At 43.7% G+C, this 16,207-nt stretch overlaps 1 protein-coding gene across 1 annotated transcript in view; it reads right to left on the bottom strand.

The window, feature by feature from the left end:
- The window catches only part of LOC144670044 (E3 ubiquitin-protein ligase DZIP3-like), an 83,931-nt gene extending 67,922 nt beyond the window's left edge, over positions 1–16,009 (bottom strand). The window contains exons 1-3 of the mRNA XM_078532403.1: positions 15,901–16,009; positions 11,156–11,189; positions 8,978–9,140 (exon numbers count right to left, since the gene is read on the bottom strand). Coding sequence (XP_078388529.1) covers positions 8,978–9,140; positions 11,156–11,189; positions 15,901–15,903 — 200 coding nt within the window. The 5' untranslated portion in view covers positions 15,904–16,009. The remainder of the gene's footprint in view (positions 1–8,977; positions 9,141–11,155; positions 11,190–15,900) is intronic.
- Positions 16,010–16,207: the final 198 nt, after the last annotated feature.

The raw sequence follows: 16,207 nt of genomic DNA, 5'->3' as shown, positions 1-16,207 counted from the left end.
TAAATTGTGAGAGTAGGTCAAGGGGACAGGTTCAAACTAGGAAACTGTTTAGGGCAAAAATCAAGAAATTATTCTTCATTCAAAGGAGTGATCGTCACTTGGAATACAATAGAATGGTGGGGGTAAAAACACTGCGATCTAATTGTTTAACAAAGATGCAGTCAATGAGGACTATAGGATGGACAAATTACTAGATGGACCAATCTGGAGGCTGGTTAGCTCAGTTGGCTAGATGGCTAGAATGCAATGCCAATGGTGTGGGTTCAATTCTGTACCAGCTATGGTAGTTCATGGAGAACTGCCTCCTCACCTTGCTCCATGTTTGCAGAATGGTGCCCCTCAAGCTGTATAAAACCAACTGTGACTCTCTAATGGTGAGAAATATCTATGGCCCTTTGTGGACGACCCTTTGTGGACTATAGCTAATGACCTTCAGATGGATGAATTAAGCTTAGGGTGATTATCCTTCCTCATCTATAATTACATGTGATCTTGTCAATAAAATCCCTGGCTGATTTTCCCTTCCCTGTCCCTGGGGCACTCTGAGCAGCGACAGGTCACTGGGAACTTTCCTCATCTATAAAGGTCAGAGACATCAGATCATGAACCATCAGGGAATCCAGTTATAGAGTCATTACAGCATAGAAGGAGGCCATTTGGCCCATTGAGTCCATGCCAGCTCTCTGTCAGTCCCATTTCCCCCACTCTGCCCCTGTAGCCCTGCAAGTTTATTTCCCCCAAGTGTCTATCCAATTTCCTTGGGAAATCATTTGTCGTCTCCGCTTCTACCACCCTCGTAGGCAGCAGGATTTGGGTCATCACCACTCGCTACATGAGAAAGTTCCCCTGCATCTCTTGCCCAATACCTTAAACCTGTGTCAAAAACAAAGTCAGAAAATCATCTAGATTGAGAAAGAAAGAACTTGCATTTCTATAGCGCTTTTCATGACCTCAGGTCGTCCAAAAGTGCTTTACAGCAAATGAAATGTTTGTGAAATGTAGTCATTGAAGGAATGCAACAGCCAAAATTGCACACAGCAAGCTCCCACAGCAGAAATATGACAATAACCAAATAATCTGTTTAACTTATACTGGTTGAGGGATAAATATTGGCCAGGACACCAAGGAGAACTCTCCTGCTCTTCTTCAAAACGATGCCGTGACATCGTCTACATTCACATGAGAGGGCAGTCAGGGCCTCAGTTTAATGTCTGATCTGAAGGACGGCACCTCAGACAGCGCAGGGCTCCTTCAGCACTGCACTAGGAATGTCAGCCCAGGTATTGAGTGCAAGTCTCTGGAGTGGATCTGGAACCCACAACCTCCTGACTCGGAGGCGAGAGAAATCAGAACCAAGGACGTTAGAGACAGTTCCCCAGCAGAAAGAAGAGAAAAATAATTTTGAAATGAAATGCTAATGGAAGGTTGTTCACAGGTATCTCTCGGTAGCTGTCAGCAGATCTGCCACTTGTCATATTGAAAAAAAATATTCCACAGGGCGCTGTAATGTAACAAAGGAGAGAAAATAAGCGACTAATAAAATTACAGGCCCTCCCCCCCCCCAGTGCTGCCATGTGCTGGAGCGCTAACCCACACTACATGATGGCAGAATGCCAATCTGCCCACTCAATTCCTGGCTTGGCAAGCTCCCAAAACCATAAGGCTGTGAAGAAGAGGGCATTTTTCCCTTAAGGCAGAGGGGAAAGTAAAACACACGTAGGGAGCAAGTTACTGGCTGTAACCGAGGCCTAAGCTACCAAAAAAACTCTTAAACATTTACACCAACCTAGGGAACAGGCCAACTATCTGCGTATGGACGGTGCGTGTGATTTAGGGGTGGAAAATGAAGAAAAGAGACAGTACCTAAAGAAAGTTGAATTTTTCAATTTTCTTTTAAGATAGACTAGTGAAAGTAAACTAAGCTGATCTCACCTGCACCGATCGCTGGACACCATCATCAGCCTAAGCACGCCTAGATTGAGGATAAGGTCTCAATCCTTGTTGTTTTCTAGTGACACTTGCTGCAAACTTCATGTATATTCATGTCAAGTTCAGGCTTGGCTGTCATGGCTCTCCCATACCTCAAAAGGTCTCGAAAGGATGTTTCCTCTTGTGGTGAGTCCAGAATTAGGGGTCACCCTTTTAGGACAGAGATGAGGAGAAATATTTTCTCTCAGAGGGTTGTGTGACTTTGGAACTCCCTGACTCAGGAGGTGATGGAGGCGGGCTCATTGAATATTTTTAAGGCAGAGGTAGATAGATTCTTGTTAGGCAAGGGAATCAAATGTTATCGTGGGTAGATGGGAATGTGGAATTTGAAACACAAACAGATTGGTCATGATCTTATTTAATGGTGGAGCAGGCTCAAGGGGCCAAATGGCCTACTTCTGCTCCTATTTCATATGGTCATATGTATGTACGCATGTTCATATGACAGGTGGGTGAGATAGCTGAAGGCTAATGGCCCACATACAACTGTAATAAGCCAAGCCCAACGTTGGTCCTTCCGTACGCTTTATGCCAAGGTTGCTTTGGCAGAATCCTCCAAACACATGATCTCCGCCACCTAGAAGGACAACAACAGCACACTGCATGCAAACACCACTGCCTGTAGGTTCCCCTCCAAGGCAAGGCAAGGCACACACCATTCTTCACTGGACACATAGGTGAAGTATCACAAGATTGCTGGAACCTTCTAATGGGTAGCACTCGCACCTCTCTGAGCCACTCCAGGGCTTGAGAATAAAAATCAAGGACTGAGGGAGTACTGCACTATTGGAGATGCCATCTTTTGGATGGGATGTTAAACCAAGGCCGCATCTGCCTGCTCGGTTGGATGTAAAGGATCCCATGGCACTATTTCAAAGAGGAGTTATGCCCAGTATCCTGGCCAATATTTATTATCTGGTCATTATCACATTGCTGTTTGTTGGAGCTTGCTGTGCGCAATTTGGCTGCCACATTTCTCACATTACAAAAGTGAGTATACTTCAAAAAGTACTTAATGGGCTGTAAAACCCATTGAGATGTCAGGTGGCTGTGAAGAGCGTTACATAAATGTAAGTCTTTCTTTGTTCTTTCACATACAAGCATGCCATACTATACCGTACATCTAGCACCATTCCAGAGTTGTTACTGGGCCAAAATCCTAACCAACAGCACTGCAGTGATTGAATAAAGGGCAACTAGGGATGGGCAATAAACATCGGCCCTGCCAACGAAACCCACAACCCAAGAATGAATATAATAAAGGAGAGGGCTAACTGGCGTGGAAGGAAAAACTATTTGGACGAATTTGGATTTCCATTTTCTGAAATTTGTATTGTTAACAATCTCTAAATGAGATCTCCAATTAGTACAACTGAATGCAAATTCCAAATCCTTGCTGCAACAAAGTATGCTTTTTATGAGGTTGCAACAGAGCTCAGCACCCAGCCATTGCAGCTGAAGTGTTTGATGGAAAGTAATTATTCCTGGAATATTTTCCTTTAAATTCAATGGGTAGTCAGGAGCACAATGTTCAGGCCAAGTTACAGTTTTTGTTTTGGGGGGCTGGGGAATGAAGGTTCAGCCAAACGTGATGGTTTGGGAAAGCTCACCAGGGGTTCAGGGTCTAGTTTGGGCCCCCAGAAGTTTTGGCTTGTTACAAACCTTTCACTTTGCTTAATACAAGTTTGACAAGTGAACTAGGTAACAGGAGAAGTGTATGCACATTTGAAGGCTGGCACTGATTGCTCAGCAATGTGAAATAATAAGAGCATAAGAAATAAGAGCAGCAGGCCATTCGGCCCCTTGAACCTGCTCCACCAGTCAATAAGATCATGGCTGATCCGATGTGGCCTTAACTCCACTTTCCCGCCTGTCCCCCCATAACCATTGACTCTCTTCTCAATCAAAAATCAGTCTAACTCAGCCGTGGATATATTCAATGACTGAGCCTCCAGTGTTCGCTGAGGGAGAGAATTCTAAACACTAACATCTTTCTGAGAGAAGACATTCCTCTTCATCTCCGTCTTAAATGGGGGAATCCTCATTTTGAAACTGGGCCCACCAGCTCTAGATTCCCCCATAAAGGGAAACATCCTCTCAACAGTTACCCTGTCAAGTCCCCTCAGAATTTTATAGGTTTATGAGAATTAGATGAAAGGCCGGGACCAAAATGTTCATCTCCTCTCCCAACCCTCCAGGTTGGTCCTGGAGTCTCCAAGAATGAAAGATTAATCTCATGGGCACTGCTGTGAGCAACGAGAAGGGAAGATAAATCATTGGAGAAAATTGTAAAAAAAATTGCGTAGGTTTTGTCACTTTGTTTACTAGTATATTCGAAGACTTGAATAAAGACTATTTGACTGGGTGGGGCGTTGGAGGTGGGGTGGGGGGTCATGTGCTGAAACATCCAGGAATATGTCTAACCAGAGTAAGCAACCTTGCGTCTCAACAAGACAAAGAGTTGAAAGGTATGAATTTTATTTTTATTGCACAAAGTCATTAAGCTAGGTGTTTAATTTTAACATAAAGCAATGGGTGTGAAAACTGCCGCTGGAACTCCTACACATTCTCCACAATGTTCAGGGCATGGTTCCAGCGCGTTATGTCAACAGATTCTAGATTATGTTGCCAAGATATAACTCCTGTCCCAGATGGTCTGCTGCACTGGAAAAGACCAGCGGGGAAAGGTGAGACTGGGCCGTGAAACAGGGTTTGTGACAGGGAAGTGATTAGACCCATCATCCTGACTATTATAAGGCAATTGGTTTAAAGGTCAGTCATCACACAGACGAGAGGGGTGACCAGGCTTTACCTGATATGAGGGTGGCAAGGATAAGCATATCATACATGGCACTTCCAAGCAGGGTTAACTTGATTGCAACCACAAGCAGTAAACCCTGGTTTGATATTCTTCTCACCCAGTTTCTGGCTCAGAGCCATCACTGCCAAGTTGTTCCATCCCTACTACCAACCGACTTGAGATTAATTTCAAACTTCGAGAGAAGATTAAGGGTGAACCTGACTGAGGTATATACACTATAAAATAGCTTGGAGAAGGCAAACGCAGAATATTACCTTAATGCTTATGTTGGGTTGAGGACATATTAGTCAAGGACAGAAATAGCCCATTTGACCTGTCAAAGCTCATTCCTAAACTCCACCCAGTCCATGGGCAGAGTTTTCTGGCCCCGACACCAGTGGGCATGGGAAAATTTAGAGAGCTGCTAAAAGTTAATGGCTCTCCAAATTTTCCCGTTCCACCTGTGACGATGCCTGCTGGTGTCGGGGCCGGAAAATCCCGGCCTATAACCGAATGCCCCCAGTGTCTTTGCTTCAAATACCCTGCTGAACAAGTAATTTGAAACAGTCATCACCTTCGAGTAAAGATGTTCTTCCTAATCTGTCTGTTCTAAATGTAACTTTCACTAATTGAAATTCATGCCCTCTGGTCTTCCTAACCCAATTTACAGTAATATTCAGTAATATTCAGGCCAAAGGATGATCCACTGTGCTGTAAAATCCCGGACACCTAACACCAGTGCTGTCGAACTCCAAGACTTCCACCCCATTTCCACCAAAGATCATGACCATCTTCCTGCGCTACCATTGTGCAAGAGTGCCCTCAGAGCTGCAGTCCTCCACTCCCCCTAACCCAGTAATTCTACACACTGCATTTCTAACTCCAACTGGTACAGCTTGCAAACCACGTTACTGTGTCTGCTGAGCACTAAAACCAGTGAAGGATATCAAAACACTGAAATAGGTAAAGAAACATAAATGTGCAATAAAGGTAACTCATTTATGGTTTGCACAGAATAATGGAACGTGGCAGAATGTAATCCCAAAACCACCATTAGAAATCCCACAAAAACAATAAAAACGTGCTTTGACTTATTGAGTCACTGTAATTCAATGGCCCTGATGTTGCCTCCTACGTGGCATAAACACCACTATTGCTACAAAACACCGTCTCCGCCGACTCAATGTGACCAATGCCACGAAAGATGTACTAACATATAATAACATGAAATTTTTACAGCACAGATGGGGGCCATTCAGCCCATCCCAACTGTACCATCCCACTGAAAAAATCCTGCCCACTTAGCCCTGCTCCCGGGCCTTTTTCCACATGCATTAAGCCCACCCGTCATTGGGAAAATGTTAGAGCCTATTAAAAATGATGTAATAGCAGAGCATTAAGAAATGCATAATATAATCAAGCAGAGTCAGCATGGCTTCATGAAGAGGAAATCATGCCTGACAAATTTATTAGACTTCTTTGAGGATGTAACAAGCAGAATAGATAAAGGGGAACCAGTGGACGTAATATATTTGGATTTCTAAAAGGCACTCGATAAGGTACCACACATAAGGCTGCTTAATAAGATAAGAGCTCATGGTGTTTAGCATGGATAGAGGACTGGCTAACTAATAGAAAACAGAGTTGGGATAAGGGAAGGATTTTCAGGATGGCAACCTATAACTAGTGGAGTGCCACAGGGATCAGTGCTGGGCCACAATTATTTACAATATATATTAATGAATTGGATGAGGGAAGTGAATGTACTATCGCCAAGTTTGCAGATGACACAAAAATAGGTGGGAAGGCAAGTGGTGAGGATGACACAAAGAGTCTACAGACGGATATAGACAGGTTAAGTGAATGGTCAAAAACTTGGCAGATGGAATATAATGTGGAAAATTGTGAGGTTATGCATTTTGCCAGGAAGAATAGAGGAGCTGAATATTATTTAAATGGAGAAAGACTGCAGAAGGCTGCGGTACAGAGGGACTTGGGGGTCCTCGTACATGAATCCCAAAAAGCTAGCACACAAGTTCAGCAGGTAATAGGGAAGGCAAATGGAATGTTGGCCTTCAATTCAAAGGGAATAGAGTATAAAAATAGGGAAGCCTTGCTAAAACTATAAAAGGTACTAGTTAGACCACACCTAGAATACTGTGAACAGTTTTGGTCCCCTTGTCTAAGGAAAGATGTACTGGCATTGGAGGCAGTCCAATGAAGGTTCACTAGGTTGATCCCGGGTATGGAGAGATTTTCTTATGAGGAGAGGTTGAATAGATTGGGCCTGTACTCACTGGAATTTAGAAGGATGAGAGGCGACCTTATTGAAATGTATAAGATTCTTAGGGGTCTTGATAGGGTAGATGCTGAGAGGTTGTTTCCCCTTGTGGGAGAGTCTAGGACTAGAGGGCATAATCTCAGAGTAAGGGGTCATCCATTTAAGACAAAGATGAGGAGGAATTTCTTCTCGCAGAGGGTAGTTAATCTGTGGAATTCTTTACCAAGAGGACTGTAGAGGTTGGGTCATTAAGTATATTGAAGGCTGAGATGGACATATTTTTAATCAGTAAGGGAATCAAAGGTTATGGGGAAAAGGCAGGAAAGTGGAGTTGCGGATTATCAGGTCAGCCATAATCTCATTGAATGACGGAGCAGACTCGATGGGCCGAATGGCCTACTTCTGCTCCTACGTCTTAAGGTCTTAAATCTAATCATATCAGGATTTAAATTAAAAGTTACAATTAAAAAATGTCAGCCTATCTGGTTTCCTGACAGTGACTTTGTCTTTCCTGAAAGTACATTTATTTCTTAAAATGTATTAACAATTAAAGCTGACAACAGATTCCTTCACCATCCATGCACTATTGAAAGTCACACACTAAGCAGGCATCCTTTGTCACTGCATTGCTAATGAGCACATTGAGGACTAAGAATGCAATTTTAAATACTCCAGTCCTTGCTTTCGCAGCGGTGGAAATGATACATCAAGTGAAATTGATGCCAATTATACCGAGTCCAAGTGTGTTTGTTTGTGTGTGTGTGTGTGTGTGTGTGTGTTTCAAAGTCAGTTCTATAACACTGAGGTCTTTGTCCACCTTATTGTCAATATAATTCAAGAGGTTTTACAGTGAGAATCGGAGCTAAAGATTTCCCCTAACTTAGTCTACTGCATTCGTTGCTCCCAATGCGGTCTTCCTCTACATTGGAGAGACCAAACGCAAACTGGGCGACCGTTTTGCAGAACACCTGCGGTCTGTCCGCAAGAATGACCCAAACCTCCCTGTCGCTTGCCATTTTAACACTCCACCCTGTTCTCTTGCCCACATGTCTGTCCTTGGCTTGCTGCATTGTTCCAGTGAAGCCCAACACAAACTGGAGGAACAGCACCTCATCTTCCGACTAGGCACTTTACAGCCTTCCGGGCTGAATATTGAATTCAACAACTTTAGATCTTAAACTCCACCCCCTCCCCTTTTTTTTCAATAATTTATATAGATTCTTCTTTCCCCACCTATTTCCATTATTTTTAAATCTAAAACTAAAACCTTGTTAGTCTTTTCCACCTCACCCCCACTAGAGCTGTACCTTGAGTATCCTGTCTTCCATTCTTAATTAGCACTTTTCTTAGACAAATATCACCACCTTCAACACCTCTTTGATCCTTTTGTCTGTGACATCTTTTGATTATCTGCTCCTATCATGGCTTGCTTATCTCCACAATCACCACACCCTCAACTTCTCTCTTCCCCGCCCCCCCCCCCCCCCACCCCACCGCCCCCCCCACCTTAAACCAGCTTATATTTCTCCTTTCTCCTAACTATGCTTCAGTTCTGCCGAAGGGCCGTGAAGGCTCGAAACGTTAACTGATTTCTTCTCCACCGATGCTGCCAGACCTGCTGTGTTTTTCCAGGTAATTCTGTTTTTGTTGTGGATATTCTTGTCAGTTCAAACATTTCCCATCAATTATAGTCTGGGGTGACCTCAACAGAACATTCTCTAGAGTAGCATACAATCACTGACAGCAACTCCCGGATTTCCACATTATTCTGGAGATATGTGGACTCCCAAAGATGCTTCAGTTACACAGAAGTAACAATGGAGAACGTTAATAGTTTCACCGTCACTACTAGTACAAAATCCAGGCCATGGTTCTCATTAGTATGCTGCGTATTTTCATAAACTTACACTTTTTTACTGAGCAGCAGTCCCTCCTGGGCCCACTTGAGGTATCTTGTTGGCTCATGTTGCTGGCTGAAGAGGAGCTCGTTAAACACATTTATAAAAGTGAGGTGACAATGTTGCAGATAGTGCTCTGGTGTCATCTTACACCAATCAGAAGCCATCTCTTCTAAAAGGATGAGATAATATGGGAAACAATAAAAAAACTTACAGGATGTAGAAGGAATTACTTCCATGTTCACCACTTGACTTTTAAATGGCACCTTAGTATTTCATGCATGCAATTTAGATACCTGTAACATCAACATATTTAGCAGTTTATATCTTAAGAACCAAAATTAGCAACTTACACAACAGCTTTCTCTCTCAATCACTCCTCAAATACTGAAACTGTATCCATATGCAACAAGAACTGGACAACGTTGGGCTAAGTGGCATGTAACATTTGCACCACACAAGTGCCAGGCAATGACCATCTCCAACAATAGAGAATCTAACCATCTCCCCTTGACATTCAATGGCATTACCACTGCTGAGTACCCCACTATTAAGATCCTGGGAGGTACCATTAACCAGAAACTTAACTGGGCCAGCCATATTAATACTATCACTACAAGAGCAGGTCAGAGACTGGAAATTCTGCGGACAGCAATTCACCTACTGAGTCCCAAAGCCTGCCCACCATCTATAAGGCATAAGTTAGGAATGTGATGGAATACTCTCCACTTGCCTAGATGACTGCAGCTCCACCAACACTCAATAAGCTTGACACAATCCAGGACAAAGCAGTTGGCTTGATTGGCACCCCATCCACCACCTTAAACAGTCACTCCCTCCACCACCGAGGCACAGTGGCAGCAGTGTGTACCAGCTACAAGATGCACACACCAAGGCTCCTTCGGCAGCACCATCTAAACTCACAACCTCTGCCATCTAGAAGGACAAGGGCAGCAGATGCATGGGAACACCAACAGCTGCAAGTTCCCCTCCATGCCACTCACCATCCTGACTTGGAAATATATCGCCATTCCTTCACTGCCACTGGGTTAAAATCCTGGAACAACCTTCCAAACAGCATTGTGGGTGTTTCTACACCACATGGACTGCAGCGGTTCATGGAGGCAGCTCACCATCACCTTCTCAAGGGCTATTTGGGGCCTAGCCAGCAACGCCCACATCCCATGAAGGAATAAGTATTTTTTAAAAACTCCATCCTTCTGCCTAACAGCTGTCTGAGACTAAACCAGTCTGTTTGCAACCTTGGTGTCATACGTGTCCCCAAGGTGAACTTCCGACCACAGGTCTGCGCCATCACTAAGACTGTCTATTTTCACCTTCATCACCTGACTTTGCCCCTGCCTTAGCTCATCTGCGGCTCAAACTCCCAAACATGCCTTTGTTACCTCTAGACGTGGCTATTACAATGCACCCTTGGCTCAGCTCCAACCTTCTACCCTCTGTAAACTTGAGGTGATCCAAAACTTTGCTGCCTGTGCTCCAGGTCCGGGTCAGTTATCACCCCTGTGCGTGCTGATCTACATTGGCTCCCAGTCAGGCAACTCCTCGATTTTAAGATTCTCATCCTTGTTTTTAAATCCCTCTGTGGCCTCACCCCTCCTGATCTCTGTAATCTCCTCCAGCCCCACAACAACTCCAAGATATCTGCACTCGCCTAATTCTAGCCTCTGATTTCCGGTTTTAATGGTTCCACTATTGACGTCCATACCTTTAGTTGCGTAGGCCCCAAGTTCTAGAATACCCTCTCTACACTGCTCCACCTTGCTTTCCTCCTTTAAGACACTCCTTAAAACGTGCCTCTCTGGCTTCTTTTGGTCATCTGGCTTAATATCACCCCGGTGACTCTGTCATATTCTGCTTTATAATGCTCCTCTGAAGCACCTTTAGACTTCTAGTTCACATTAAATATAAATTGTTGCTGTTATAATGCTAAGCCACAGCAGTCAGGGATGTCCCATGTATCATCCATGCCAACACATCAAGAATGGATATCCGGGCTAATGGTACTTTTGGAACCATATCCCACAACCAGCACCTCAGCAGCATTTAAAGAGCCGCACTGACAGCAGTAGCGGGGGGATGCCATCAAACATGGCAGCTGCAGGCCAACAGAAAATAATAAATACTTTATAATTAAAATGGAATATCAATGTAAAAAATGCTTACCAACTGATATTGAAGACCTCATGGTCACAGTTTTCTGTAATTAAAAAGTTGCATTAAAAAGTGTTAATGTCTTCACTTCCACTCCCTACAACAACTTACTTCATAACTTTACAGAAACATTTGCTGAAATGAGTCTGAACTCAAATTTATACAAACACACTGTTAGATTTCTATTACAGCACATACACTAAATTCTACTAGTTTTATCGTGGCACCAGATATTGCTTCCTGCCTTTCTTACAGAATTGTTCCACTGGCTGGTAATAGTACATGACGAGAAATGAAACATTGTATGATGCCTGTGGCATATTTAATGATATAGCATCACACGCCATGCAACTGTTATAACACGTATTATTAGAATTACCAACATTTGCTAAGCTATGGACAGGGGCAGTGAGGTGGGACCATTTACTGAGCTCTAGAAATGGCTCTAGGTGTCAGCCGTCACTCAGTTAGTAACGTACAGGCCTCTGAGCCTGTGGGTTCAAGTCCCACTCCAGAACCTTATACATACAAATGAGGCTAACACTCCAGTTGGGTTGCCAACCCTCCAGGATTGGCCTGGAGTCTCCAGGAATTGAAAATCAATCTCCAGGACACTGCTGTGTGCAAACCTGGAGAAAAATCATTGGGACATTAAAAAATATATATTTTTTTTGTAATTTTCTTTGAACATTTCTTTTTACCAGATTTAAAACATTGAAAATGGAGGAGTGGGGTGGGGAAGGCTGTTTGGCTGACAGTTAAGCATCATCCAATTGGGTAATGAGCCTTTTTGAATTCCAGTTGGTATAGGAAGGCAGTGCATCACAAGGATGGATGTGTTGGTCGACTGATGGCAGGAGCATGGGGGCAAGTCATGTGGTGAAACCTCCAGGCATGCATTTAATCAGAATTGGCGACCTTACACTCCGGTGCATTACTGAAGGTGTGCTGCACTGTTAGAAGTGTTGTCCTTCAGATGCAGGGCCCATCTACCCTTTTAGTTAGACATTAAGAAAGTCCCATGGCACTATTTCAAAGAAGAGCAGGAAAGTTATCCCCAGTGTCCAGGCCAATATTATCTCTCAACTAACATCAGAAAAACACAATATGTGGTCATCATGACATTGCTGTCTGCTGGAGCTTGCTGTGAGCAGATTGGCTGCTGCACTTTTACACCTCAAATTTAATAGCTAGTTGACTGTAAAGCACTTTGAAACATCCTCAGGATGTGAAAGGAACTATATATAAATGCAAGTTTTTTCTTTTTTTTTTCCAATAAGTGTAGCCTGACAGCTCCAACACACAAGTCATACAAGGTTAGAAGTTGAAGGCTGCGTTGGGTGATCTCAGCCAGGGCAGATACAGACCCAGGCTTCAGTAGTGATTATGGCACTTGCTCCTGAATTACTGAGCAGAAATCCCTGCTGGGAGTATGCGTGGATATTGAGCAAGGATAGGATCGGACTCAACCGTGGTGCACACATGGTTAAACAGCTCACGGTCATGTCTCACATAATGAACAATGACCACCTGCACAAGGTTCTGAGGTTAGTGCTGCCTGTGAAATCATACTCTCAGTAGAGGGTTAACCCCTTCAGGAAAGAAGGGACGAAAAGGTGAGGAACCAATTAACCTCAATAACTGTTATCTCCACACTGACACTGCACAGGCTTTCTTCCCAGCCCATCACTGTTAACTGTCCCTTCTAAATCTCTGCTGCAGATCTTACCTTTGTTACTTTGTCCAATCAGCTAAAAATTATCTTTCATTTATAAAACTAGGCAACCAAGGTCAGTTAAGCCATAACCACGGCTTGGGAGCTTTCAATGAAGCAGAGAAAAATGAATACATATCATGCATTAATTTTCATATTATACATCCACAGCCAAATTCAACACGAATATAACTTTCTACTATAATCAAAGCACACTGAACGGGGTAGTTTTAGACAGGATGTTAAATTCTTTACAAAAGAACTCACATTTTTTTAATGCCCCTTTAGGTGAGTTGTAAGCCAGCTCACACTGGGCCTCCAGATGCTACTTCTTCAGGTTTCAAAAATAAACTCACAGGACAAAGATTCAATTGGTTTATCAAGTAACTACAGTGTAAACAAAGTTGATGGTCTAAAGGTTATTTCTTGTTCTGTGGCCTTTTCAGTTATCTTGAATTGTTCACCAGATAGCTGATTGAGCTGAATGACCTGTTTCTGTTCAGCTCACTCGCCAAGCATCCCTGCTAGACGTATGCTCACGTGGGGATATCAGTCGAGGGTGGTATTAGGTTTGGCTGGCATGATCTTGTCAAACAGACTCCTGATTGGAGAAGTAAGGGGCCAAAATTGCCTCTGCTACGGAGTCTGAGTTTGAATCACTCAGCTTGTGAGAATGTGGGAAGGAGTAAAGAGAGAATAGACTTAGGAGGCTTCCCGCGTCTAGAGATGTATTAGGCAGACAAAGCACGTGCTTATATTTCTTTCCATAGCTCACATTTCCTGGAACAGGTCGCTAGCCTGAAGCCAGAGGTTATAACTTGAGGGGCACCACTCCGCATCAAGTACGGCCGACCTAGAGTCTCTCCCCCTCCTATGGCCTGCAGTAGGCATGTTGGAAGGATTTACAGGTTGACAATCAATCGGTTTGGCTGTGTTGTGAACACACCTTCCATGGCCATCAAGTTCTGGAGTGGGACTTGAACCCAGAATTTTGGCTCGGCAGCAAACACTATCCACTGAGCCACAAGACCTCCAAAGAAAGAATCGGAACTTGCATTTACTTAGTGCTTTTTAACCACCTCAGGGCATCCCAAATCATATCACCGCCAACAAAATACTTTTGAAGTGCAGTCACTATTGTAATTTAGGCAAAAGCAACAGCAAGCTCCCACAAACAGCAATGAGATGAATGACCAGATAATCCGCTTTAATGGCATTGGTTGAGGGATAAACATTGACCAGAAAACCAGGCAGAAATTCCTTGCACTTTTTCCAGAACAGTTGAGGTCTTTTACAATCTTGGTTTAATGTCTCATCCAAACGGTAGTGCAGCACACCCCCAGTACTGTACTGGAGTGTTGGCCTGGCTTACCTGCATTAAGGCTTAAACCTATCACCTTCTGTCTCAAACACAAGAATGCTACCAGTGAGTCAGGCTTAAAACATGATAGTGAATACCTCAGGGTATAAAATGTTGTTTATGTTTACTCTGACGGGACTATTACTAGGACAAGTGAAAACTAGTTTTCATTTATGTCTGCTCACAGCCTTGGATTCTTTGCAAAATACAAGCAGCAGATCACACAACTCACAGCACTGAAATTTACAGAAAGTTTATGGGTGTTACATCTCTTGCCCCAGCCTGGGGAAGTTTGTTTCCTCTGAAAGGGAGTGGGATTCTCAAGGATTGGGGGGAGGCTGGGGGGAGGGAGGGGGGAAAAGATGTTGGGGGTACAGATAATAGTGCTAGGGAACCATTCATCTGAAATCTGCTGCACTGTCAGAGGTGCCGTCTTTCAAATGAAATGTTGAACCAAGGCCCCCTCAGGTGGATTTTTTCTCCATGTTCTTTCATGGGATGTGGGCGTCACTAGCAAGGCCAGCATTTGTTGCCCATCCCATATTGCCCTTGAATTAAGTGGCTTGTTAGGCCATTTGAGAGTCAACCACATTGTGGTGAGCCTGGGGTCACAGTTAGGCCAGACCAGTTAAGGATGGAAGATTGTTAGGCATTAGTGAGCCAGATGGGTTTTTACAGCAATCAATGATAGTTGCCATGGTCACCATCATTGAGACTAGCTTTATATTCCAGATTTATTAATTAACTTTAAATTCCACCAGCTGCCATGGTCGGTTATGAATTTACAGCATTAGTCTGGGCTCTGGATTACTAGTTCAGTGACATTATCATTACAACACCATCTCACTCTCTCTTTATCTCTTTATTCCACCCCCCCGCCCCCCCAAGTAAAAGATTCCACAGCACTATTTTGAAAAAGAACAGGGGAAATCTCCCCAGTGTCCTGGCCAATATTCATCCTTTAATCAACATAAAAAACAGATTATCTGGTCATTGTCACATTGCTGTTTGTGGGAGCTTGCTGTGTACAAGCTGTATACTGCACTTCCTACAACAGGTCAAAAGTACTTCATTGGCTGTAAAGCACTTTACCATACGCATGGTCGTGAAAAGCGCTATATAAATGCAAGTCCTTTTTTTTCTCTCTGTTGGATACCCCTCCACAACATTAGTGGAGTGACAGGCAGTGCTAGGGGCAGAGTCCCAGAGTAACTCAGGTCATGCCCCCCAAGACAATCCCCATATGCAGACTGAGACCAATGTTCAACAGACACATGGAGAAGAATTCCCCGGAATTTAAACTCTCTTCCTGTTCCCTACCTAAAACCCTTTGAACGGGCAGATAACTGCCCCCCACCAAAAAAAAACCCCTAATGGCTTTCAGATGGTTACATGCTTAGAAGCTACATTGCTACACTTTTAGTATGGGCTTAAGTTTTTTGGGGGGTGGGGGAGAAGATCCAAACCTGCCATCTAAAATCAGTTTGAAATGGTACAAGGGGAGATGAAACAATTGGGGGGAAAGGTATGGATTGTATGTGGACAGAGTGTTTCACACGCTGGGAAGAGGAAACAATTTTCACTCGTTCCCCTTCGCTGGCTACAATGTAGCCCCCACCCCCAGAGAGAGACTTGGCCACTAAGCGGGGCTTTAAAACTGAAGCAAACTCACTGTTCCCTCACCATATGTCGCTCCGATATCACCCACCGATGCCTCTGTCTCTCCTCTTCCGATCCTACTAAAGAATCACCCCCCTCCCTCTCCTCTTCTCCTCCTCCACACACACACACCAGAACTAAAGCTATCGCGAGTGTTGAGATGGGAAAAATAATTAAAAGGGACATTGCACCTTGGAAGGCCGAGAGGCCAAATGTGCTGCAACCCTCCTGTGTTTCTTTTTAAAGAAACAACCTGTACGCTTTTGTCTAACTTTATTTTAGAAATTTGCCGCCCAGATTTAATTACGGTCTATGGACTGAAATTACTGTG

The sequence above is a fragment of the Cetorhinus maximus genome, chromosome 2 (genome assembly GCF_964194155.1).
Source record: "Cetorhinus maximus chromosome 2, sCetMax3.hap1.1, whole genome shotgun sequence".
NCBI lineage: Eukaryota > Metazoa > Chordata > Chondrichthyes > Lamniformes > Cetorhinidae > Cetorhinus > Cetorhinus maximus.
This window is presented reverse-complemented; position numbering and strand designations above follow the sequence as displayed.